The sequence below is a fragment of the Micromys minutus genome, assembly GCF_963924665.1.
Source record: "Micromys minutus genome assembly, chromosome: 4".
NCBI classification, from domain to species: domain Eukaryota; kingdom Metazoa; phylum Chordata; class Mammalia; order Rodentia; family Muridae; genus Micromys; species Micromys minutus.
Window position 1 is genome coordinate 25,946,358 of NC_137973.1, and position 22,995 is coordinate 25,969,352.

The window sequence follows — 22,995 nt, forward strand, 5'->3', positions numbered from 1 at the left end:
TGTAAACAGGGGAAGGGGTAGCCTGAGGCTCCACCCCTCACCCATCTTGTCCCCTCCCCATGTTCTGCCTCAGAGGAGAGTGACAGGGGGCACCTCCCATACTTCATTTGTTCTCTCTGGGGCATATTTGCCTCTTGGGGACAAAGAGGGAGGGCACCAAGGGTCAGGGAAAGGTACCAGGGGCCAGGGAGTCCTGAGCACTGCCTTTATACCCCCCAGGTTTGGTACCAAACATTACCAAAACCACAGGCCACCTGGGACCTGTGGCTGTCCTTGTGCCTGATCCACTACGGTGCTTATCCTAGAGAGTGTGGGCAAAGAGGGCGGCGGGCACAGATAGATGTACAGTGCAGACCCCACTCCCAACCATGGGAAGAAGGATGTAGGCTCCAAAGCTGGTTCCCTGCTCCTTCTCAGCCCTGCCCCACCTCTCTCTGTCTTAGGAAGGGGCAGAGCTAGGAGGCCAAGAGCGTCATGAGGAAGAAGGCGAGGCTCACGGCCAGAGGCAGGTGTTCCCGCTTGGGGCTGGTCCCGCTGATGCTCTTCTCAAGCTTGGGCACCTGGGGACTCTCTCCCTCAAAGTCTTCTGTGGAAAGATAAACAAGCCGACTGGTAAGAGCTGGGCTGTGCGCTGGGGCGGGGGGCACGCGGCGGCGGCGGCAGCAGCAGCAGCAACAGTGGAGCCAGAGATGGGACCACCCACGGGGGAGGGGCAGGTAGGGCTGGTGTCCCAAGGGAAGGCATGCGGGGCGGGGAGAAAAAAAGCAGGCACTGGGAAGGGGGCTGCGATTCCAGCAGTGGCCACCAGAGGGCGCTGCGCAGACTCACCCAACACGTTGATCTTCACATTGGGGCCCATGGTGAACTGGGGGAGAGTGGGGACCGGCTTCTCCCCGGAGTGCGATGCTGCGGGGTGGGGTGCGGGTGGGGAGAGAGGAGGGGAAAGTCAGGGCCAGGACCCCCTCCCCCTGCTACAGCTGGGGAGCTATCCCGATCGCCTGTGCCCTCCGCCCCCATCCCCAGGAAGCCAAGGGAGCCCCAAAGCAGGAAGGCAAGGATCAGGACGTGGTTGGAAACCGACGCTACTCACTGGAGGCGCAGCAGACGAACACCTTCATCCTCAGACACTTCCAGTGCAGGTTGTGAGTGGGCGTGGCTGGGGAGGAGACTGGGCCTGAGTTGCTTTCACTTACTTAAGGCCCTTGCGGTCTTAACATAGACTCTCATCCCCCTCCAAATCGCCCGTATCCGGCTGTGTCCAACCTTTCTTTGGACATGGGTCACCACGACTTCGTAGCCAGCCCAACCCAACAGAAACGCTCTGCGGTCCAAATTTGGGACTGTCAAACCCCGCTCCACCCGCGACCCCCCCAGCCTCACAACTTCTCAGAACTGTGAACCGCTGAAGCCTATCCCTGGTGACCACCACAACGGTTGGCCCGGGATCCCCGGAACCCTACCCTGTCATTCAGAAGACCGAGGACCCCAGTACTCACAGATGTAGTAGTATTCTTGGCCGGCATGGAATTCATAGCCCAGCGAGAAGGCGCTGTAGCGCTGGAACTTCTCGGAGAACTTGATGGGGCTGTGCGAGGCGTGCTGCCGGTTGCATTCCCAGCGCTTGGAGCCTTGGCTGGCGTTGCAGGTGCGGTAGCCGCTCAGGCTCACCATGTACAGCACGTACTGCTCCGCCCCGCCGCCAGGCCCTGAGCTGTTGTAGTGCGGACAGTAAATATCCAGATAGTCGTTTACGTTCACCTGCACCGTGTAGCCCTCTCGCCGCAGGCTGTGGACAAATGAAGTGGGTCAGAGAAGAAACCCCAACTCTCCAAGGCCTTTTCATGTCACTACCCCTCAGACCATAATTAGATCACTATATAATATATATTCTTTTTAAACATAAAACTTCAGTCCCCCACTCTCTTGGCTTTTCCTCCAATCTTTTCTCAGCCCATTTCTGAACCCCTGGTCTAGTATGTCAGTCCCCTGTGTCCTCTCTTTTTTTTTGGCCTGTCCTTCTCCTGGTGGCCACCAGAGGGTAGCAGAAGCACAAGGAAGCCCGGCCTACCTCCTAGGGAAGAGGAGAGGGAGAGGGGCGGAGGGAAGAAGGAACCCAGCTCCGGTTGCCACAGAAACAGCACAGGCCCCAACGACTCCCAGACCCCAGGCCCGTATTTCCTCGGTCCATCCCCCATAATTCAGCAGGCGCGAGGAGGAACTGAGGGAAGGGTAGGGTGGAAGTAGAGAGATCCCTTCCTCGGAGCCCAAGCCTTCTAGTGCTTCTCCCAGAATGCCTTCTTGCTGCTGCGGGTCCGGCCTCCAGGCCAGTCCGACAGGACTTGCCCTCACACACACATGCATGGCGGCTTCGTGTACATACATGCACAGGTTCTATGGCACAAACACAAAAATGTCCACCACCCACTCACAGGCGGCAGACACTCAGAAAAGCTAGATTGCATGCGTGCTAAGCCTACGCCAGTTTTAGCTGGCCCCACCAATCTTAGGGGTCCCCCCTGTATTTCCTACATGACAAGACCACTGTCTTTGTGCTTCTGAGTCTGATTTACCTCCAACCTGAGGCTATAAACAATTAAGTCCCCGACATCCTGGGGACCAGGGAGCTGAAGAGTCATTGTGCCAGGGTTTCTGCTTCATTCCACATCTTCCTCCACCTAGATGCCACTGTCCCCACTGCCACTGCCACCACCACGATAATGCCGGGCAGAGTAAGGAGAGCAAAGTGCCTAGACAAGATGACTGTGTCTGTCACATTCCAGATGAGTCTCTGGGATAGGAGCGGGTGCCAGATCTCCTGGAACCCTCACCTGCCCGACAGTCTCATCTAAGTGGTCCTCAGAACACCCTTTGTGATGTCACAGAACAGTGTAGAGGTGACAGAGGCAGCTCAATGCACACATGTGGAGGAGCGGGTAGAAGTCGTCTTTGACTTCTTTAAGGCAAGTATACACTCATGTTGGTAGCGCTATGGAACTGTAGTGGGCACGGGGAAGCATGGGCCACCTAGTGAGATGTTACAGCATTGGGGTCCCTAAGGCCTCGAGAACTCACTGAGGGAAAGAACTGGCTCTCCATGTCACCAGTCAGGACCTTGTTTCACAAACAGTAATTAGACACATTAGGGAAATGAGCTTGGAGGCCTCTTCACAGGACGAGGCCTTGGGGGTCCTCGCTGACATTACCCAACGTCAACGGCTATACTTATGTTGCCCAGTCCCCAAGACTAGCAACGAGGCAGATGGGTAACAGCTGGTGTTTGGACTCTCTAGTAAGAACGGGCACAGCCTTCTTGAGTCATCAGGAATGCCACCAGTCCCACTTGGTTCCCATGGGAGTGATGGGTCACTCGGGCCCCTCCCTGTCCCTGGCACTCAGGTGGGCAGGAGTCTCGACGGGGCGCTGGGAGCAGGAAAACGGGTTAGACAAGGCCTGGCTGCTCCCAGGAACCACCCATGCATTGTATGTCCATCCCAAACTATCATCTCCTGTTCCTTCCCTAAGGACCTGGGGAGGGGGCCACCAGCTAGCCATCATGAGGTGCCAGGCCTGGGGCAGTCCCATAGTTACCCCGGGGCCTTGTTCCCTTGGCCTCATCCATGTATCCGGTTTGATTTTGAAGCAGCTCCTCCCTGCAGCTGCCCCATCCCTCCAACCACACACCCCATTACAGTGGATTTTAAGCCAACGCCAGAGATATTGCTACAGGTGGTGCCTCAGTTTCCTCAAGAGAGTGAGCTGGGTATATTTAGTGGTCGCTGTGTGACGGTGACAAGAAGCGAAGCCACCTCTTACCTATCTATCCCTGTTATTTGATGGCAGAAAAGACCCAGAAATTAAGCCCTACCCCACCCCAACCTGGCCATGTGGTACAAATCCTGCCGGCCAGTTAGCTGTCGGTGGAGAGAGCAGTAGGCCAGGTGCCAGGAATCCCAAACCATAACTCCTAGGAGACCCGACCTGTCTGTTAGGCACAACCTCTTTAATAGAATCTGTCATTCGGCTTAGTGCAGAGAGGTGCACACAGGCCCCAGCGGCTAACCACGCCTCCAGGGTTACCTTCCTCCTGCGCTCACCGCGGGGTGGGCCAGCATCTGGGGACTGTGCGTCCCGCTCCTTCAGGGAGTTTCCATTGTCCCCCCCCCCCCCACTTCTCCGCAGAAAGGCGTCCTCGCCGCTCTTCTATAAGGCTTACTTTGTCCCACCAGGCTTGCAACGCCCCAGGTTGCATCCCAACTCTTCTCACACCAACAGCGCCCCTGCTTCCTAGGTCCGCAGAACTCAGCCTTGAGCTTTCAGTGTCCGCGGGGGGTTACAGTACAGGAGGGAGGTGGGGGAGCCGTGAGGGAGCAAACGTCTCCCCCTGGGGTAATTAGGGCCAGGTAAACAGGGTGTCTAACAAGACCCGGGAGAAGAGAAAGGCTCCCAAGAGATTCTGAACTTGTTAAACCCCTATCCTCGGCTTTAGAAGCCAAGATGTAAGAGTTAAGGGAGTGGAGAAAAATGCAGAGACTAGGTTCTTCCCCTCTAGTGCGCGCCCCCGAGGCTGCGCGCCGCCCGCTCCAGCAGGCGAGGCCCGACCACGTGTGCGCGGCGTGGAGTCCGCGCGCCGAGGCTGGGGGGTGGGGGTGGGCAGCGGCGGGAACGCTCCCAGGGCGGCGCTTGCACACTGACACCCCCGCGCCCCGCCAGCTCCGGCCAGGAGGAGAAGCAGCGCGCCGGTCACCCCCGCCCCTCGACCCTGCGACAGTAGCGACAGCAGCGGCGGCGGAGGTTTATTGATCTGCAGCGGCGGAGAAGAGCGAAGACCCGCCGAAAGCGAGACACGCAGAGATGGAAAGACTCTGCCATAGACAGAGAGGGGAGGCGAACACAGACGGATTCGCCCGAAAGAGGAAAGGGAGGGAGGCCCAGAGAGAGAGAGAGAGAGGGAAGGGAAGCCAGAAACGGGGAGAGGGAGGAAATGAATGAGAACCAAGGGGGGGAAAAAGGCAAAGAGTCAGCATCGGATCCAGAGAGGCCCACAGCAGAGGAGACAGCGCGGAAGAGAAATCTGGACACACCGGCGAGCAGACGGAAACAGACCACCACGGACGTAGTAGAGGTCTCAATAAATATTTGTTGAATGAATGTGTGAATGAAAGTGATCAGCAAACAGCAACCTTTCCTAGAAAAAGATCCTCCCGAGGAGAGTACCAACACCTTCGTTTTAGTTCACAGAAATGAAGTGCTGGCAAGGGAGATAGACATGTTTGGCCCTCAGCTCCGCCCCCGCTCAGTCCCCGACTCAGGAGACCCCCGACTTCACACTCTCACCACTCCCTCCAATAAGGTTGCTCCCACCGCGTCCTAGTTTCTGAGCCAGGTTAGGGGAAGGTCTTATTGCCAGGGACGAACTCAAGGGGCTGAATGGGGGCAAGGGGTGATGGCTAGGTAGCCAGAACCCAGCCCCAGGTCTGTCGGGGGGGGGGGGCTACTGCAGGTCTGTCAAAGGAGGCTTTGCACGTGTCCCACCAGCACCCTCCCACGTGACCCCAAGAGGCGGGGTCGCAGACCCTCCCCCACGTGACCCCAAGGGGCAGAGACCCTCTACACGTGATGGGAGGTGGGAGCCAGGAGCCTAGATCACGTGACCATAGGAGGGGGGGCTTGAGAGCCTGTGGCTCAGCCCGGCCCCGCCCCCAGCTCCCCGGCCCTCTCCACTCCCGGCTCTGGAGCACGTCGCTCTCACGATTTATGGGGCCGCGGATGCCGCAGTGAGAGAGCCGGAGAGCCCGGGCGCAGCGGCAACAAAGGCCCGGGAAGCGGGGCGGGGGCGGCAGCGGCCTCCTGGTCCGGTGTGCGCCGCCTCCTACCTCCGTCGGTCCCTGCCCACACCGGAGTGGAGAGGGCGAAAGGAGGTTCTGGGAGCCAGGCTCTCTCACCCCGTTCCGGAGCTTTCACCTGCGCCCAGGTGTATGCGGGGGAGGGGAACCTGATCAACGCTCCCCTCAAGGCTATTCCCACACCCCCTAGGCTCTGGCATGCTATGAGCAGTGGGGTTCCCCAAGGGTGGCGGGGAGCCCAGGGTCTCTCACCTGCGAGCTCTCTGCGAGACTGTAACGGGGCGGGGGTCGGACGTGTAAATCTTAGGGGGGGAGGGATGAGCAAGATAGATAGTCAGCCCTCAGGGCCCCCCGGGGAGAATGGAGTCCCGCTCCGGGGGGGAGGGGCTGCAACCCCACCCCCGAGGTTTCCATGGGAAGCGAAAGGGGGGCGTCATTAGCTCATCCCCACCCCCAGTCTGACACTCTGGGCGCGAGGAGAAAGAGGGGGAGGCGCAGAGCCCCAAACAACAAAGAGCAGAGCAGCAAGCAGGAGCCCCTCCCCCGGAAGGTTGGGGGTCGTGGTCGAGGCCCTTCAGGTCCCCTCCCCTGGGGTCTCACCATTTGTTCCCCAGTCAGCCCCCAGGGCTGAGAGTCAGAAGCAAAGCTGCCGCCACCGCCCGGGCAGGTGTGACAGTGATCCCCGTGTCCCCAGGGATCCCCCTACCAATACACTGAGGTGGCCAGAGTGATACACACGACCGCTCGGCAGGGAGAAGACAAGGGCAGCAAGGACTGTGCAGAATGATGGCCCGGTCCGGCAGCCGGCACCGGGCCGCCGCGCCACACACCGGAGGAAACCACACGGCCGCCCTGACACCCGCCCAGACCGCGGCGGCGCCAAGAGCCACCCCAGCCCAGACAAGACTGGCCACGCGGACACCGACCGCAGCCCCCTCCCCGACCCGCCGCCCGCTCCCACCCCTAGACGGTCGCCGACGCAGACACACAAATCACACACAGACACACGCACACTGACAGCCGCGCACGCCCGTTCACACTCAGTGCCATACGCCGTCCCTAGCTTCAGTGCGTGTGTGTGTGTGTGTGTGTGTGTGTGTGACATGCCGACATCTCTGCCTCCTTCCTTCTCACCAGTACCCTGCGTTCCCAGGGCCCCCCAACTTCGCGACCCTGCCCCAACTCACCCCGGTTTATTCACACAGCCAGAGCAACCCATTCCCCTTCGTTCTGAGGAGGTGGCGAATCGGAGTTCCTGCCTTAATGCCGAACCCCACTTTCAAAATCAAGAGTCTTAAGCAGAACCCCATCAACATTTATAGGCTGAAAACAGGTCATCCTTCAGTTCCCAAATGCAGCGGCCTATCCCCAGCACACCGGTACTCACAGACTTCAACCTAGCCAAAAAGAGCGTGGATGGTGGGGGAGACTACGGGACAGAACACTATTCCAGAGGCGAGTGTGTAGAGAAACCAAGATGGGGTTAGGGACCCCCAACAGCCTCCTCCGCACGGCCAGAGCGCTCTTTACTATGCCTCAACAGCTTCTCTCCGGCACCCCGAGTTTCACAGACGCCCACGTAGTGCGTTCCCTCTCCCTCGCCTCTCGGCACCAAGCCTGTCTCCCAGGACTGCCGCCAGGTTCCCCTAGGACTTCTCGGGCCCACCAGCTCCCCCATCACTGACGCGGGACGCACGGGTTCTCCGGGTCCCCGACTCACTGCTGGTTGGAGCTGTTCCAGTATACCGCATGCCGGTTTCCCAGCGCGCCCCCAGGCCCCTGGGCCAGCAGCGGCAGCAGCGGCACGGGCACGAGCAGCAGCAGCAGCAGCAGCGGAGCCGCCGCCATCCCCGGAGCCGCCGCCGCCGCCGCCCCCCGACTGAGCCCCGCGCTCCCGGCTTCTCAGCTTCCCAGCTCCCTGCTGCCGCCGCTGCCAGCCCCCAACCTTAGTCACGCCCACAATCCTTCCCTCCGCCCTTCTGGGCGCGCCCCCGAAGCCCCGCCCCTGGCGCGCTCACGCGGGGCTCCGCCCCACTTGAGCCCAGAGCGCGCCGCGCGTGGGCGACCCCATACTGTGTAGCCCCTTCAGGAACAACGCGTCTCTCCTCTCTCCTAGGTGATTTGCTGCAGCGGCTTGCGTCTTTAGCTCCCCGAGAAGGATGTGGAAGCCAAGACCTGGCCATACATCTTGTGTAGATCCACACCTTTCTCCAGGGAGTGTGGAAGTGTGGAGGAGCGACCCATATCTCAACGAAGTTGGTTGGACCTCTCCTTCCTCCACCCCTTTTCCACGTGTGCAAGGAGTTAAATGGACACTAGACGGGGGAAGCCCTCAGGTGGCACCAGGAGCTAACAGCTGGCTGTCTGAAAGCCCTCAGCTGAGCAGGAAGACTTGTTTTACTCGAAGCCAATGCAGAACAGAATGGCTCAGCCCAAAGAGTTTCACTTTTTTTTTGGGGGGGGGCTCCTTTAATCCTGTCACTCTAGTAGCAGAGACAGGCAGATTTCTGTGAGTTCGAAGACACCTACATAGGTCTGTGTAACAAATTCCAGGCTAGAAAGGGCTACATAGTAAGACCCTGTCTCAAAAAAGAAAAAAAAATCTTCTATGGGAATCCAGGGCAAAGGTATTTATTTGGTGGTGGTGAGTTGTCAAGGCAGGAGCCAGTTGGAGCCAAGCAGGAATGGAGTAGTCTTCTTGGCAAGCTCACAAAGGGCCCCTGACTGCCTCCGATTCCCTCAGCGATGTTCTTAGGCATGCTCATTCCTGCTTCCATAGATGCCTTCTCTAAGGACAGAGGGCACCTTCAATTTCAGCACCTGCCACAGCAGTTGTCTTCCTCGGGCTTCCTAGGGACATATAGATGCAAAGAGGACGTGCACACAGTGATGGGAGGAAAAAAAAAAAAAAAAACAGGTATACATACCTAGAAGCAGGAACCATGAACACTTGACACACAGTCCAACATAGGCACACAAGGTGCCTATAGAGAAGAAATTAGTAGAAGCAGAGGCCCATAGACTGAGACACTGAAGTATACAGATACACACTCTCTCTCTCTTCCCAAATAATTGACCTACACCCTCGTTGTGAGGGATCCTCAATGCAGATCTAGTAGGCATCCACCCTTTATCTTGTCTCTTTCCCAGAAGCCAAGACTGAGAGGCAAAGCAGAACCGAGCCTGACAGGGTTCTTAGAACCCACAACCCCAGGGAGGCGAGAGGCAGGGCAGATAGCAGCACCCTCCATCGGTTTACCTTTGGCAGTACAAGGCCCTGACCACAGGCCTGCTTTGGTATTGGGGTGGGGGAGGGCACTGCATGCACAGTAGGTACTATGCCTCCCTGCTGCTAGGTGAGAGTGGGTGCTGTCCTCATGGGGTAACTCTTCACTCCCAGGAGATATCTTCTCTCTTCTTGGGAGCCAGAAAATAAATGAGGCCCTTTGAGATGGGGACGAGGGACTTTGCAAACAGCTCTCTTCGTTCCCAGAGAGATTTGCTTCTCCCAAATAATGCTAACCTGCCTACTCCAGGGAACACAAGTTCCAGCCCCAGCCCCAGCCCCAGCCCCTCCAGGCCATGCCTTTGCTTCAAAGAAGCTGCTCTCTGTAAGGCAGAGCAACCAGAGAGTCTGTCCACAAGCACAGTGAGTGTAGGGGGCTGGATTGGTCCAGAACTTTCAATTCTGTATTTTTGAAACCTTAGGTTACTGTTTCTAGAATCTGGGCTCCAAACTGGGGGATATACTTATTGGTAGAGCATATGAATGAGACCCTAGGTTCAGTCCCCATTACTGGGAAAATAAACAAATAATAAACCTGGCTTTTATTTAAAGATTTACTCTAGAACCCAGACATGTAGAATGTAGTAGTCTACCCTTTGTGTCCAATAATCATGCCTAGGGCTTCACAGCAGGAGAGGTGGCTCACGGGTTAAGAGCATTTGCTATTCTTCCAGAGGATCTAAGTTCAATTCTCAGGATGCACAGGAGATGGTCTACAATTGTCTGTAACTCCAGCTCCAGAAATCTTATACCTTCAAAAAGTATGTGAGTATATACTCACATACTCACACACACATACTCACACACACAAGGGGTCCACACATAATTAAATATAGCTTTTAAAAAGGGAGCTGTTTCCCTTGAACCTGGGGCCCTGTTTGTTTAACCCTGGGTTTAAGACCATCTTTCTTTTCTCTGGCCCAAATCTGACTGTTAACACGGTGGAGCCTGTGTCTCTGGGATCTGATGCCCTAGGGTCCAGGCTTCCTCCATGGAAGTGTCGGCTGACTGATTTGGGCCTTTCTATGAAGATTCTGTCTCTAGAGTGTGCGCTCTTGGCAAGTGGTGCTTTGTACAAAAACAAAGGTGCAACTTCCTTTGGTGGGAAGTGGACTTATGTGTGTCTCCATCTTAGTAAGGGAGTGTGAACTAATGTCAATTTCTTCTTGCCCTGTGTGGAAAACTTTTTGTACCAAGTACAAACTTCACACCAAGACTTCACCCCCAGTGGAATTGCAGGAGCCTTTCGAAGAGGGTCTGACCGGCATTACACCGAGTACATCAACGTTCGGAAAGGCAGCATCTCAGGAATTAACATGGGACTGGCAGCCTACTGGTTTTCAGCTACCGTGTTTCTTACAAGGAACTCAAACATGAGCAGGGACACAAGTTCCACTGAAGAGAGGTCACTGAGGAGGGCACCGCATGTCTGAGCACAACTACTTGGCCCGCTCCGATCTAGGAAGAATTCAACCGGCTGAGCCTTCATACCCTGACAGAGAACTTGTATCCAATAAGAGGTGACTGAAGGACCTTCACAAGGGTGTGTGGCAGTTCTGTGGACGGAGTATACAGTGCATGCACCTCCAGCTGCAGCACTGTTCAAAAGCCTGCAGGGGACTGGGAGTTTATGTGTTTATTAATTTATGTATTTATTTACTAATTTACTTATCTGAGACAGGGTCTCTCTATGTATTGTTGGCTGTCCTAGAATTCCTTATTTAGACCAGGTTAGCCTCAAACACTTGCCTCTGCCTCCAGTGCTGGTGGGATTAGAGGTGTGTGCCACCAGGCCTGGCTGGGGACTGGGATTCGGGAAGGACTCTGTCTTTCTGTGAATGGGAAGAGCTGCTCTTATGCCTGGGACCTGATTGTGGCAGGCAAAGTCCTCTATTAGTGGGGAGTAGGCCTTTGTCTATTTGGGTGACTCCAGTAGAAATGGGTTACCTGGCTGGTGCTGCCGGCTAACAGGTATGTGCACACGTATCTACAGCACAGCTGGGTGTCACACAGGGCACAAGCACGAAGGTCCACAAAGCAATGCTGCCCACTGCTGTAGAGGACACGTCCTTAGAGTTAGTTGTCTTTTGTTTCATTTATTCTTTAAAAGTATACTTGGGGGCTGAAGAGATGGCTCGGTAGGTAAGAACACTTTTTACCGTTGCAAAGGACCTGGGTTCGATTCCTAGCACCCATGTGGCAGCTTACAACCACCTGTAATTCCAGCTGCATGAGATCTACCCCCTCCTCTGACCTCTTCAGGCAGAGGGCACACATGTTGCATAGGCATACATGCAGGCAAAACACCCATACACATACAATTATAAAATAAGGGGGTTTGTTTGTTTGTTTGAGACAGGGTCTCACTATGTAGTTCTGACTGTCCTAGGACTCCAGGCTGGCCTTGAACTCACGGAGATCCACTTGCCTCAACCTCCTGGCTACTAGGGTTAAAGTTGTGTATCAACATACTCAGTCTTCTTGTTTGCTTGTGTGTTGTGTCAAAAAGGATTTCTCTCTGTGGCCTTGGCTGTCCTGAAACTCACTCTGTAGACCAAGCTGGCTTTCAACGGATAGGGATCCACCTGCCTCTGCCTTCAAATGTTGGGATTAAAGGTGAGCACCACCACCCAACCTAAAAATTTAAAAAATAAATCAGGTATAGTGGTGCCTATGATCCCAGAACTTGGGAGATGGAGGCAAGAAAGATCAAGACCATCTTCAGCTACAAAATGAGTTTGAGGCCAAGCCAGGCTAAAGGAGACTCTGTTTCAAAGTAATAATAATGACTTAGCTACCTGCTACTAATAAAATCAGTTCCTGGTTTCATCTCCCATAGTAGGTCAAGTAGGTCACAGACTTAAGTGTGAAACATTAGGCCTGACCCTAATCTGCTGTCTGTGAAGCTGGAGTTTCCTCCCTGGGGCTGTTCCTCAGCGCCTCAGGCCCCACTGACCCTGGGGCTGGGTGCCATGACCTGCCTAGGAACACTGAGCCAGACTCCCCAAAAATTCAGACATAGTACTGCATTCTCTCCACCCCCGGGGGCCAAGGAATCAGGAAGCCGAGCAGGTCGAGGGCACAGGGAGCACACAGGCTGTGTAGCCCAAGGCAGCTCCCAGGACATGGAGTAGCAACCACAGAGCTGAGCTTAGTTCAATAAACCATGGAGGCTAGGGCCTGGGGGAGGGGACGGCTGCAAGGGGAGGGGGCTGGATAAATAATTCATTAAACAAATAAACAAGGAGCTTGTGAGAGGGAAGCTTGGGCATGATGTGAGCAGGAGCAGCAGCCGCTAGCTCCTGACATGAAATATTCATAGGCTCTGCACCTTTCGCAGGGTCACGGGTGCTCTGCTGCCTGAGTACCACAGACACCTGGGTGCTATGGGGTGGGGCCAGGTGCGGCAGTCTTCTGCCTTCTGAACCTGTGTGTCCCGGGACCCTGGGGTATGCTGAACTACCTGAGGTGACATGGAGACACACATGGGATAAGACAATATGATTGACAAGCAGAGGACACAGTGCCTCTTGTCTAGGATCCAGGAAATTCGGATTGCAGGGCTTGGGTGGGGGCATCAAAGTGTAATAACCTCGATTCCTACCCATGCCCTGATTCCTCTACTGGGCCTAGGAAGCCAGTGGGCTGTAGAAGGCCACATCTCTGGGGTGTTACATTAGGGATGATGTCTGTACCTTTGGTGGTACTTGAAGAAAGGTTGAGGAGGAGGGAACGTGTAATATTAGTGTGGACCTGGTAGGTAGTACTCAGTGGCTTGCCTGTCATTTACCTTCTCGGAGGCTGCTTTTCTCATCTCTCCAGTGGGGCTAATCATACCTTCCCTTACTTGAGAAGCTGCTGTTGCAAAGATCAAGATCCACACTCTCCGGGAAGCACTTAGCCCAGTGCTTGGGGCTCATGAGATGCTTGATTAATGGACGCTTCATCAGATCGTTAGTAAGAGGTTACCTCATTGCTCTGCTTACCTAGACCAGCCCAGAATCTGTTTCCACGGTTTTCCTTCCTTTTAAAGCTTTCCTGATCGCCCTCGAAGTGTGACCTGAGGCTTAGAGAATAGGAAAAGATCAAATAGATTGAAGGAAAAGAGAGTCGTACTTTAAAAAAAAAGAAGTCTTATCCCAGTGTGGTGGCGCACGGCTTGGATCCCAGCACTCAGGAGGCAGAGGCAGGTAGATCTCTGTGAGTGAGTTCAAGGGTAGTGAGGGCTACATCATGTCTAAATATAAATAAATACGAAATATCCCTTCTTCAAGCTGTGGGAGAAGGCCCACTTTATCTTCTCAGACCCCACAGCTGCTTCTTAATCTCAAACTGTATCACGGCCCAGACCCCATTTTCATTATCAAAGCTCTGACCCCCACCCTCTATCCAACAATCAGGGTATCCCTGGCAATGGAGTTTATGCCTGGGCAAAGACCAGAGTGGGTGGGGAGAAATCCAGGCTGTAGAGTCAGGGTGGAGTATCTGGCAACCTCTCAGCAAGCCCTTCCCCAGCCTTCTCCTGTCCCCTGGAAAGGATCAGCTCCCCAGGGAGAGAGCCAGCAGACAGGTCTGAGCTGGTCTGTTCTTTAACACAGAAGTAGCGGGGGTGGGGACTTGGGCTCCCAGGAGAGTGGCGATGTAACCCCCACGTCATTTGGGGAGTCAGAGGCAGAATGGTCCACCATGCCTAGGAGTACTCTACAGCCTGGAGCCCAGCCCTTTGTTTTCCATGGCCAGACTGCTGTTGCTTTGGGAGTTAGGTTTCTGCCCTCTGGTGTGAAGATAATGTCTGCCCACCTTTTCCATGGAGCCAGCATCAGTTCTCCACTTCTTTCCCCAGGCTGGGCAGGTTCAGGCCAATCTGCAAAAGAGCTTCACAGCAAACATTGATCTGTAATAAAACCACAGTACGTGTTCACAAGAAGAGATGGAGATATGGAAAGGTCCATGTTGAGATGCACTTTAAGGACTGTTGGTACATGCCTTCACAGCATGTTTACCTCTCCATGAATTATGAGGAGAGAGGGATAGAGAAAGAGAGAGAGCAAGAGAGAGGAAGAGAGGGAGACCTTTATTGTGTTGAAATACAGAAGCACCATTAATTGTAATGTACACATCTCCCTGGAATAAATTGCGATCTTCTCAACCAAAGCCTTTTCGTAGATTCGTAGACCCATTCTCCCTGTGTCCGAGTCATTTGTATGCATAATGATTGCACATGGATTATATTTATTTAATGGCTGGTCTGTCTGAAGATTTCTTTCTCTCTCTCTCTCTCTCTTTTTTTTTTTTTTTTTTTGGGACACGGTTTCTCTGAGTACCCCTGGGTATCCTGGAAGTTACACTGTAGACTAGGCTGGCCTCAAACTCAGCCCGACTTGTCTCTGAAGATGTCTACGGGGAAAGGGTGTTGTTTCATGTCAGTCTGCGTCCTCAGCATCTGACACACAGTCTGGTATTCAGTTAGCAGAGGTGTTTAATAGATCGCTGTAAATTCGGGGGGGGGGTGCATTTGGACGGTCCACTCATTCCCAGAAAGATCTCTTGCAAGTCCACAAAGAATCTTCTGTACAAAGCACTCATCTATCTGTGATTCCTTTCTTGTGCCCAGGCGCCCTGACCTCCCGTCTGGGTTTCCTCAGAGGCTTTCTTTTCCTCTTTTTTATCAGTGTGAGACCATGAATTTGAGTTCCATATACACGATAGCTAGTAGGCAAGGTAAGGGTTAAATGACACCTCATTAGTGTTTAATTGGGGGGAAGGAAGCTGCCCTGGCACCAGACAGGTGGACAAGCCTGCTCCTTGCTGGAACCCAGCATCCTTAGTTTCTGCATCCCACCAGGCATGTGGGTGATTTGGCCCTGGAGACCTTCAACCCAGCCGGGGCACCTCCCCCTACGTCTAGCTTTGCCAATTTAGTCTCCAGGCGGTATAGACCAGTACTCCCCATCTGTCACCAACATCTAGACGCGAGGCAGACTCCTTATTCTTTCCCCTTTAGCTAGTCTCTGCCACTTCCTACCCCCAGGAGGTTTTCGGAGAGTGGGAGGAAGGTTGGGGATCATGGAACTGGACAGTGGAGGAATACAGAGCCACCAAGGGATAGATTGCAGATACAGACAAGTGACAGAGCTAGGGGGGGTGGAGATGTCTGCCCAATTCCACCTTAAATGAACAGAATGCAAATGAGATGCAGACGATATGCAGATGAACACACAGGTCTCAGAATTGACATTCCCTATGGCAGTAGCTCTGCACCCAAGGCACCACGGCTGTTGCAAATAACCCCTACCTCAACTTTCTAAGTAAGTGACTCTAACCTTTGCTCTGAGCGAGAAAAAAAAAAATCTTAAATTAGACAAGAGTTGGGTGAAGGCTACAGAACCTAGGACGTTGAACTCCACTCCAACTTTCTCATCCCATTGCTTTTTTAAAGCAGCTACAGTAGACAGAGCCCGCAGCTGGAGCGATGACCACTCTCAAGGTTATGCTTGGACGCACCGTCGGTTGCTATGGGGACCTTCTTTCCCAGGCCTGAACCAATGCAGACTGCCACTGATGACCTCATGCCCCAGGTTCCAGGATTCTATTGGCTGTTCGGGAAGCCAGAGTCCAAGGTTTTCAACTGCGTCACTGTTGGGGATTCCCCCGACGACCCCAGCGAAAGGAATGGCAACTCAGCTAGCTCACTGAGCACTGGATGAATGAATGGAGGAAGAGAATATGGGAAAGAAAGGAAAGGGGGAGGGGCGTCACAGAGAAAAACTACTTCGGAATGTGAAGGGCAATTTTCGAGGAGCCTAATCTAGGCAAGGGACTTTCAAACCAGCGAGGCAGGGGAAGGTTAAGTTTTCGCATCTATACCGCCGAGACTAGGACTGGCTTAGTAAATTGAGGGCCCCACCCTCAGCCGTCTAGCGCGGTTGAATTTAGGGGAGGCCGGCGACGCCCCAAAACTGGCAGGCCTGCCTAACCTCTTGGAACTGTGCCTCTGAACACGCCGCGAAGACTTCTCATGAGTAAGGTCCAGGTATGGGAGGGCCGCCCAAAGCCTTCAGCCTGTATTGGAAGTATCTGGGCCCGCAACTGACATAGGTGCAGGGTCCACACTGTGAGGAAGGGAACAGAAAAAGAGGGGGATGGCCTGGCCTGAAGGCCTACAGTCTGAGGGCACTAGCTTGCAACTACCTAAACCTGGTTCCTGTGCCCACCCCAGTGTCTGTCCTTGCACCTGCAAAGGCCTGGGCTGTCTGTCTGCAAATGCGTGAATCTGCGTCTGAACTTGAGAAAAAAAGCCAACGAGGTACCCAGTCTCTTTTGCTCACGGGATTGACTTGATGCTGCCTGCCAGTGCTCCTGCTGGGTCCACAAATAGGTGTATGAGGCCACGGGGAGCTGGGCGAGACCCCATATTTCTGAATCCAGAACAGGAGCCCCTAAACGGTTGCCGGGGACTTGCCCTGCTTATGGTTTCTCTTTTCAGGGACAGAGGTAACTGTATCTTTGGTTTCCATGGCAACAGAGACGCCCTCCAGGAAGATGGCAGCGACGGAACTCCAACGCTGGACCAAAAGACTCAGCTCACAGCTCCTCCCACAGTTCTTAGTCCGCCTTCTCTTCTTTACACAAACATCTTTTAATTGCTAAAGATCAAAGTTTAGGGTCAGGACCCTAACACATACGCTTGATAACGCGGCATTTTCTGAAAGTGATTAGGGATTATTAACTCAAAATCTACTCTGCCTAAAGCCATGGTCCTTAACCCTGGGCCTTAGCTAGAGCCACAGAATTATCACAAACTGTGAGAGCCAAAGTCCTGTGATAGACAGGTTCCATTCCCTTAGAGAGGAACCGGTCTGACCTAGGTGTGCAAAATGGGGGGGGGGGGAGCTTCACAATGAGAGGCTTCACAATCCTCAGCATCTTGGTGCTTGCCCCTCAAGCCCCCACCCCATAATGTTCACACGCTGCCTCTTGCTGCCGCAGCCGGGTCGGACTAATCAGCACAACATCCACCTATCGATTGCTGGCTCCATGCCAGGCAGGCCGGCACCAAGCCAGAGGAGCCTGCGGGACACCAGAGAGGACGGAGAACAGCTACGGGGGAAGGGGTGCTTGCTCCCCTCGTTCTACCTAGGCCACGGTTAAGAAAGATGGACCTAGACAGATTAGGGGGTGTCAGTCTTATCTGAGAGAAGAAGCGACAGCTTCTCGGACTAAGAGTGAAAAAGCACTCCTTCCTGAGCCCCACCCCCTTCTCCTTATAAAAGCTCAGAACAAAGAGACCGCTGGGGAAGAAGGCTTTGATCTGACCCCACCTTCCCAGTTCTAGGCCAGGCACCGCCTAGAGTGCCCGTGGGGGGGGGAGCAAAGCTAGGACTCCCGCATTCTGAAACCCAGGTGCTTTTTCTGTTCCACCCCCCTCCCCCAGGTTTTATCCCAGTACCCAGACTAGGAACTGCCAGAGTGGATTGTGGACAGCATCTGCCACCTAGCACAGGAAGATGGCTGGGGAGGTGGGAGGAGGTGCCAAACACCACAGCTGCTGCTGGCACCTATCCCAAACTGCCCAGAAGGGTGCCCACTGATGTCTGGCATGGATGGCCTGGGCACAGCTGGCATAGAGGTCAGGCCAATCCAAGCTGAGACCCCAGGGAGTTCAGGTGTCAGGGAAGAAGCCACAAGGGAGGGCCACACAAAGATGGGTGGTTTTTAACCTAAGTTTATTGTTTGTGTGTGTGTGGTATATTCATTGACATGCCATGTAACATGTTCAAGGCACAACTTTTAGGAGTGTGTTCTCTTTCACCATGTGGGTTCCAGGGACCGACCTCAGCTAGTCAAGGTTTGGTGGCAAGCACTTTTACCTGCTGAGCCTTCTCAACCGGTCTTTAAGGTTGTTTTGTGTTTAAATTGTCTTTAAGACCGGGTCTTCCCATACAGAGACTGACTTCCTGCTCACTGTCCCCCCCCCACCGCCCACCCCCACTGCTGGGATTACAGGCGTGAGCCACCATGCCCCACTAGAATGGGTGGTTTATTGAAGGTTTGGTCCAAACACTTTATAAAAAATACAAGCCAGCATGAAATTCAACCTCATGGCAAGTCCGTCTTCACAGAAGACAAGTGAGTGGCTCCCTGGAAGGAGCAGCAATTGCTCCTGGGAAGAGGCCTAGAGGGCGCAGGTGCCGTGGCTTCTCCTTTGCTCTTGGCCTGGAACCCACCTGTTCCCAGGTCTTTGGCTTTGGCCCCCAGTGTCTCAAGGATTTGATCCCCTGAAATCCCAGTCTTCCAGGGGGAGGAGACAAGACCATCAAAGCGGCTACGCTCCTGGGTGCCCCGGACTGTCTGTAGCTCCTCTTCAGCCTGTGGTGAGGGGGCAGTCACCTACAAGGGTCACCTCAGATCCTCCGACTTTGCACTTCAAAGCTTCATCACGTCTGCCTGGCTTGGCATCGCCTGTCCGGTGGCAGAAACCCCGTCATCACAGGATCCTGGGAAAGGCTCCGGTTCCTCGGGGTGACTGGGAAGTTGCGCTCGGCTCACAGAACTCGCAGGAGACGGAGTATTGGGAGCAGCAGCAGCAGCAAGAGAGACAGGGGGCTGGGCGTGTGTCTTCCCCGCCACCCAGATGTGCCACTTTCTCTGGAGCTCCCAACAGGATGAGCTGACTCGGACCCTGTAAGGGGGAAGAGAGACGTCTGGGTCTGCTGACTCCTCAGCAGCTTCCTCCGGGCCTTTCCCACTTTCTAGGGACTCCCAAAGCAGCCACCGCCTCCCCAGACCCCAACTTCCCTCCTGTTCTGTAGTCTTCAAGCCTAATGAAGACTTTAAAGGGCTTTGTCCCTTGGAGACCCCATTCTCTGTGGCTTTAAAAAGGGGTGATGGACACTCTCACAGGGACGACTTAGGGGAGAAGGGTCTGAAGCTTGGAGCTCTCTCCGTCTGGACCCCTTAGGTCTGTTTCCTCGCGAGCTTCTTTCCCCTTCCCAGACTGGAGAGAAGGGCTACCTAGGAGACCCTGGCGCACTTACTGCTCTCCTTGCAGCAGACAGACACCTGGAGTCTCAGGCACTGGCCAGGACTCTTCGGAGTTGGCACGGCTGTAGGAGATTGGAAGGAAGAAGTTAGAGCAGAAAACCATTCCCTGGTGTTAGGCTGTACCAGGTTCTCTTCCTCTGGGAGGAACACCAGGTAGCAGCCCGTCCAGACTCTCAGCGTCTCCCGAGTTCTTCCCGGCTTCCACACTCTCTTCTCTGCACAGACTCAGTTGAACTGTTCCCTGACCTCGATCCAGGCTCAACCCGACTCTCTAAACATTAGGAGCCACGGTTCCCTTCCCACAGCAGAGTGCCATTCCTCTGCCCACTCTCCCCACGGGGCATACAGCAGGAGCTTACTCACAGATGTAGTAGTATGTCTCTCCAGGCAAGAACTCGAAGCCCAGCGAGAATGGCGTGAAGCGCTGAATCTTTTCTGAGAACCGTACAGGCTCAAAAGGGGCAAAGGGCAGTGAGCAGTTCCAGCGAAGGAAGGCGTTTGGCCCCTCTGCCTTGCAGGCCTCGTAGCCTGACCAGTCTACCATGTATAAGGCAAAAGTTTCCGGGCCCTCTGGGGGCCCCGGGCTTTCGTAATGTGGACAGAAGATGTCTAGGTAATCGTTGAGGCCCAGCTGCACCACGGCATCTCCTCGAAGCAACCTGTGGGCACAAGGGAGTATGGGCTGACGGGTTGTGGCACAGGACATCTGGGGCACTATAGGGTCTGAGTCCGTCTCTGTCACACCTACTAGAAATGAGATAGCTCAGGAAGGCATGAATTTCTAAGAATAACCCACTCCTTTCCAAAAAAATAAATAAGTAAATTACCCCCTTTTTTGGTAGCTGGGATTGAAATAAATGTCCCATCACTGAACTATAACTAGCATTTTTACTTTTTCTTTTGCAACAGGGTATGGCTAAATTGACCAGGCCGTCCATGAGCTCACTCTACAGTTCAGGCAGGCCTTGAACCTACCTACGGTCCTCCTGCCCTGGCCTCCCAAATGGCTGAGCTTACACGCCTCTGCCAATTCCCAGACTGAATACCTCCTTGAGAGGCTGCAGACGCAATAGATGTATGTGATCAAGTCAGTGTTAGAGAGGCTAGAGGCGGCACAGCCCACCAGGCTTGCTTTTTGATGAGGAGGCCATCACCGTACCCCATCTTGAGGGACACCTTCCCCGCAGTCCGTTGCCTCCCTTCCCCCACCATGGGGCCTGGCCTACCATCTGGGTTTGGGGAGGTTAAGGCAGGGGACAGATATATGCCCACAGAATAGTTACCGAGATGAAGTGGGAGCTGTGAGGGTCTTCAGTGTCACACACAGCGAGAAGCAGACTCTTGCCCCCCACAGTGAAAAGAAATGGTCCAAAGAAAATGAGTAGAAGGGCTCTTTTTCTCTTTAGGGCTCTCACTACATAGCCCAGGCTGGCCTCGAACTCACGATCCCCCTGCTTTACCTCAGTCTTCATTCATTCTATCTTTTTGGTTTTTTAAGCTATGCATGCATGTGTCTGTGGGTATGTGTATGGGAGCCCAGGCGCTGACGGATGCTTCTCTGGAGGTGGGGTTCCCAGAAGCTGTGAGCCCCAAGTGTGACCTCAGCCCTCCTAAGACTGGGATTACAGGTATGTGCCACCAGACACGGTCCAACTTCCTTTCTTGACCAGACAGTAAATGCCGGTCATAAAGACAGCCGCTCCACACAATCAAGACCCTCTTCCTCACTTCCCAGAAGCAGCCTGAGGGAGTGAGTACAGGTGAGAAGAGCCGGGACAGTCCACCCCCACAGCACCAAATACCGAGTCCTGCCTCTAACACATGCTCGCACAGAACAAAGCGTGATTTAGAAAAGGCCTCTAAACATCCTTCAGTGGGTGGCCAAGAACCACCTGCTGGAGGAGCTCTTGATTAGGATTCCTGAGCTGAGCTCAGACCACTAGAAGGCAAGATAGGGAAGATTGGGGCTTTGTACGTTTTATGGCACTGGGTGTGGAAAGACACCCCCAGGGAAGCTAGAGCTCAGTAAATACTTGTGGATTTGGTGAATGAACTAGAAACTCAAGAGCTGGGGCCTGAGGCACTTGGTCTGAAACAGATAGAAGAAATCAGAGTCCAGGCCTCTTATCCCTCTTATCACCCACTATTGGTACTGGAATGGCAGATCTCTAGGCCTGCCCTCCTGGGGGGCTGTGGCCTCCCACAGGGCAGTGTCTCCTGGGTAAAACCCAGCAGCTCAGCGCTGGTCTTGACACACGGTATGTGCTTATCAAATGTTAGTGAATAAATGAACAGAGCCACAGATTGTCTGAAGTAGAACATCAGAAAGGAAAACAGATGGGGAAGGCAGAGAGGCAGGGAGAAATGGGAGGCAGGATGTAAACAACAAAAAATGCCGAGGTTCAAAGGCAGCCAGCTCAGCAGAGAGGAAGAAATAAGCATTTAAATCTGCCCAGCTGCACAAGTCTGACCTCAGTCAGTCCGCTTGCTTCCCAGAGTACTGTGTATTATTAGCCCATTTTGTAGATGACATAACTGAGGTTAGCAAGGTCAAATGACTGGCCCACAGGTGAATCAGCTGGAAGGGCTGGGCCAAGATTAGACAGAAATAAGATCAAGATGGAAGCAGAGATATCAGGGGCCCGAGAGAATCTCAGAACCAGAGAGGAGCTCACATTCTTTCGCTAGGGTAAAGATTCCTCCCTGGCTCTCAGCGGTCCACCCCAGCTCTTGCCCGCCGGAGGTTTGTGCTCCCTAGAAAAGGGGGGCGGGACCCGGAATACGGGCCCAGGCCCCCTCAGCTCTCTGCCTTCAGACTCCAACCTACTACTCTCAGGACTAGGGTCCTCCGCCCACCCCACCCCCCAACACGTGCGGGCGGGGGGGACCCCGGGCACGCCTCGCCCCTCCCCCGCCGGCTCAAACAAAGGAGCCCCATCGCGCGGCTGGGCAGGGCTCAGACAGCGCCTTGCAAAAAGGCGAGCAGCGGGCACGCGCACAGCCTGGGAGCGCGCGGGCCCAGCTTGGCGCTCGCCTCGTTCGGCCGTGCTACCTGGGGTTAGAGGAGTTCCAGTAGATAGGGTGGCGGAGGCTGGAGCACCCCGGCGGGCGCGAGCCGAGCAGCGCGGCCCAGAGCACAGTCCGCAGCAGGGGCAGCAGCCGCATCGCCCCTGGGGTCCAGTCTGGTACGGCCCGGCTGGTCCCGGCCCACTTCTCTGTCCCGGCGAGAAAGGTACAAAAGTGGAGGGGGGTGGGGGTACGGAAAGGAGGAGGGGTGTGGAGACTCTTAGACCACACCCCTGGGTAACTTTCCACCAATGAAAACTCGTCTCCGCCTTTCCACCCAGGGCCAACTCTTGTTAACCCTTTGTGCTTCCTGTGCGCTCCAGGTTAGCCAAAGCGTCCCTTTGTTATCTCACTGTGCTGGGAGATGCTGGCCTAGGGGCTGTTCCACTAAGGAATTTGTGTTTGGCGGTTCTACGTGTGTGTGTGTGTGTGTGTGTGTGTGTGTGTGTGTACACGCGTCGGCGCGTGTTGTCGTGAGGCGGAGGTCTTGCTTCTATTCCTTCTCCACCTTATTTTTTGAGACAGGGTCTCTCATTGAACCCGGAGCTCGCTGATTGGTTCGGCTTGCAGTCCTGTAAGCTTGGGGGTCGAGCTGGGTGAGGATCCTCCTGTTTCCTAGCCCCGCCTCACCTCTCCCACCCACGGTGAGGTTACAGAAGTAAACCACTAAACTTAGGGTTTTTTACACGGGTGCTGGTTATCCAGACTCAGGTAAGTACTTTACCAAGACTGTCTTCTTTCAAATCTTATGTTGTG

The 22,995-nt window shown here is 54.5% G+C and overlaps 2 protein-coding genes across 3 annotated transcripts; both read right to left on the bottom strand.

Annotated features, from left to right (window-relative positions):
• Nucleotides 1-455: 455 nt before the first annotated feature.
• Nucleotides 456-7,691, bottom strand: LOC308419684 (ephrin-A3; the record flags this gene model as incomplete). 2 transcript variants are annotated; one of them, XM_080915449.1, is made up of 5 exons in its annotated part: nucleotides 456-586; nucleotides 829-906; nucleotides 1,091-1,156; nucleotides 1,497-1,786; nucleotides 7,564-7,691. In XM_080915449.1, the coding sequence occupies 5 exons, from the start codon at nucleotides 7,689-7,691 to the stop codon at nucleotides 456-458; spliced, it is 693 nt and encodes a 230-aa protein (XP_080771575.1). The 2 variants fall into 2 exon arrangements, with proteins under 2 accessions (XP_080771575.1, XP_080771576.1); XM_080915450.1 differs by lacking the exon at nucleotides 829-906.
• Nucleotides 7,692-18,674: 10,983 nt separating this feature from the next.
• Nucleotides 18,675-22,353, bottom strand: EFNA4 (ephrin A4; the record flags this gene model as incomplete). The annotated part of the gene is made up of 4 exons (XM_080915453.1): nucleotides 22,226-22,353; nucleotides 19,537-19,832; nucleotides 19,167-19,235; nucleotides 18,675-18,811 (listed from the first exon to the last, which is right to left on the bottom strand). The coding sequence occupies exons 1-4, from the start codon at nucleotides 22,336-22,338 to the stop codon at nucleotides 18,675-18,677; spliced, it is 615 nt and encodes a 204-aa protein (XP_080771579.1). The 5' UTR covers nucleotides 22,339-22,353.
• Between the last annotated feature and the right edge of the window lie 642 nt (nucleotides 22,354-22,995).